The sequence below is a fragment of the Cyprinodon variegatus genome, unplaced genomic scaffold (assembly GCF_000732505.1).
Source record: "Cyprinodon variegatus isolate N-32 unplaced genomic scaffold, C_variegatus-1.0 Scaffold750, whole genome shotgun sequence".
Classification (NCBI taxonomy): domain Eukaryota; kingdom Metazoa; phylum Chordata; class Actinopteri; order Cyprinodontiformes; family Cyprinodontidae; genus Cyprinodon; species Cyprinodon variegatus.
The window spans coordinates 264,961-268,145 of record NW_015151203.1 but is presented as its reverse complement, the minus strand read 5'-3'; the positions used below and the strand labels follow the sequence as shown (position 1 = coordinate 268,145).

At 46.1% G+C, this 3,185-nt stretch overlaps 1 protein-coding gene across 1 annotated transcript in view; it reads left to right on the top strand.

Annotated features, from left to right (window-relative positions):
• pelp1 (proline, glutamate and leucine rich protein 1) overlaps nucleotides 1-3,185 on the top strand; it is a 41,557-nt gene that overhangs the window by 26,608 nt on the left and 11,764 nt on the right. The window contains exon 15 of the mRNA XM_015395624.1: nucleotides 681-814. Within this exon, the coding sequence (XP_015251110.1) occupies nucleotides 681-814 (134 nt within the window). The remainder of the gene's footprint in view (nucleotides 1-680; nucleotides 815-3,185) is intronic.

The window sequence follows — 3,185 nt, the reverse complement described above, 5'->3', positions numbered from 1 at the left end:
GCTGCGGCTGCCTGCTTGCTGCGGCTAGCTGCGGCTGCCTGCTTGCTGCGGCTAGCTGCGGCTGCCTGCTAGCTGCCTGCTAGCTGAGGCTGCCTGCTAGCTGCCGGCTAGCTGCCTGCTAGCTGCGGCTGCCTGCTAGCTGCGGCTGCCTGCTTGCTGCCTGCTAGCTGCGGCTGCCTGCTTGCTGCGGCTAGCTGCGGCTGCCTGCTAGCTGCCTGCTAGCTGCCGGCTAGCTGCCTGCTAGCTGCGGCTGCCTGCTAGCTGCGGCTGCCTGCTTGCTGCCTGCTAGCTGTGGCTGCCTGCTAGCTGTGGCTAGCTGCGGCTGCCTGCTTACTGAAGAATCTGCCTTATCTTTGTACGCCGAATTTTAAACTGAATTTTTTACACATTGAATTCCTTACATTGAATTTTATATCTGGTAAAAATTTGCCTGCCAAATATTCAGCTGCACCTTTTGGTGAACTGAGGTCAAAGCAATCTACCCTCGAATGCTAACACGCATTGCTAAGAATGAAAGGTTTTAATGAAGTAATCGTGTATCTCAGGTTCCTCCATTCTGGTGTTTTTAGGGTTAAAATGTTAATAAATTCGCCACCTGACAGGAAGGTTTTTAAATTGGTGGGTGTTTCTCTGCTGCGATGAGCTCCGCCCCTTTCAATCCCTCTGTGTTTTCCTCACAGCGCCTCCATGAGGTGGTGCTGCCGCTGTGCGTCCGCCTCCAGCAGCAGCAGTCTGGGAGCATGGCGGCGTCTGAATCAGTGGGAGGCATCAGCGGCCAGTACAGCAGCGCTCTGACCCGACGTGAACTCTACAGGTATGGATGCAGAGCTGGTGACCCCTCTGAGCTCCGCCTCCTTTCTTCCTTCCACTCACTTCATCGTTTCCTTCTGTCTACTGGTCAAAAGTTTTAGAACATCCTGATTTTTCCAGTTATTGTTGATATAGAGGTTCAGTGGAAGTTCAGTGGAACTGCTTGGAAAAGGATGTGACCTTTATTATTGAGCTCATTTCCATGACGATCAGTGGCCTGATGACAGGAAACAGAAATTAAATTAATTAAATATACTGAAACCAGATTAACGAGAATTTAAACCACAAAAATTCATCAATTAGTTTCTAAGCGGTAAAGTCCTCCTCCAACTATCCTCTGTTCATCAGTTCATCAGGATCATAATCCCACTATAATCTGCAGTTCCTGTTGGGAGCTCCAGACCTCCAGCATTCCGCCACTGTTCTGTCAGATGAACATACCGCGTCAGACCAGCATACACAGTCAATTCCCGTTTATCCCTTTGGTCATGTACAAAAAACTATTTAAAGACTCAGTTTTTGTTGTTTTTTGAAGCGTATGGAGAAATAGCCTTTAATAGGTTTTTTTGTACGACTAAAGGGATACACGCCCGTCGAGGTAGTTTAAAGTTTATTTTTTGGCATTCAGACGGATTTATGTGAACGATAGGAAACATCATGGAGTCCACCGACGGCGGCGAAGGGAATCCTATCTAGATCCAATATAATGGGACCTAAAATGGATCCCTGCAGGACACCGTAGTCCACCCAGACAGATTTAAGGCTTTCTTGATTTACCAGAACACGAGTACGGACTCATGTTCTCGCCAAGCAGACTTGGTGAGAACACAGGAAAGTCTGGACTTGGAGAACGGGAGCAAGCAGAATAAATATCGGTCAATTGGAACAGAAGCGTACTGATCACATCACCACACACTCTGCTCGTCTGGAACTGCATTTCACCTCCTGTTATTAATATTCTTTAGATAATAATAAACTCTGACTTTCTTTCATTTAGTGGAGGAATAATAATGAACACAGTCAGATAAACACAAATCAAATGAACATTTAGCCAAATAAAACAATCAAACCTCCATCAGAGCCAGAGGTCCATCACACACNTATACAAGATAATACTATTAATATAATGTGACTTTTCTAGAGAATCATTATACATAGTTATTTTATTCAGGGTTTCCACAGTCTGACATCATTTCAGAATTCCCTGACTTTTAACTGATCAGGATTAGTTTTCCCTGACAAGATAAAAGCAGCCGTTTGTCGTTTTGGTAACTACATCAACATTACCGCTAGGTGGACAAAAATCACGCCATCTGGCAGAAAATCCCCCGGCTTTTTCAAATCATGCAAGAATATGTAAAAAAAAAAAAAAAAAAAAAAAATGGCGCCGGCAACGCTTCTGGGTCGTTTTCATCGAATGTCGGAGATTTTAAAGTAATTTTGAGTGATGATTTTTTTTGCGATCATTACATTTGCCCGTCGGGAAAGTGCAATGATCACAAAAATAATGAAATTTGTACTCTCCCGACAAAAAAAACTACCTGCCCCGGGCGATGGTTATCATCGAGCCCTGATAGAGTATCATAACGGGTCCATAACTTCTGTCCAACCACAGCCTAACTTCTGCATAATCCACAGCAGCATAAAGGCTGATTCATACTTTGAAACTAAGTCGTCTGCGAAGCTGTCGCAGTGAACGCAAAGACGTTCCCGCCCCCTCCGCAGACACTCTGCTGCACCTCTCCCAAATTGTAGGTGACGGCAGAGAGTGCTGCAGACAGGAGGCCGGCTTGTTTTGTTTTTATGACCGTAATTGTGGAAAACAACTCAGCTAGAAGATTGATGTGCGTGAGAACGCTGGGACCCTTTTCCCTCCTGGATCTTTTCCCCCTCATGTCCCTCCATTGTCGCACAACCTTGCCTCCACTTCCTCACCGCCTCGGCCGTATCTAGACCCACAGCGTGTAGCGCAGACCGAGCTTCAATATTGAGCATAAATCAAAAATATCTGCGTCAGGCTCACTGTAACACCCTGCTGTAAGAGTATAACCAGACATGTATGCACAGGAAATGATGCGCAAGCCAGTGTCCTGAGGGGGGCAGCGATACACCCAGAGGCGCCTGGTCTGCATAAAAAGATGTCTTTGATCGCGGTATTAACCTAGCTGCTGTTTACTGCCCACCAAAAAAATAATAATAATAATAAAAAGGAAATAAAGAAAGAAGGTTTCTGGTGTCAGCAGATTGAGCGTCATGTCTGCTAGGAAGTGTGTTGGTGGTGGGCGTGAACGCAGGGAGGATCCATCACTCACCTTCTGGCTCACCCTATGATGGGGATGAAGTCTGGAGGAGAACTGACGGTTTCCTCCTGTGAA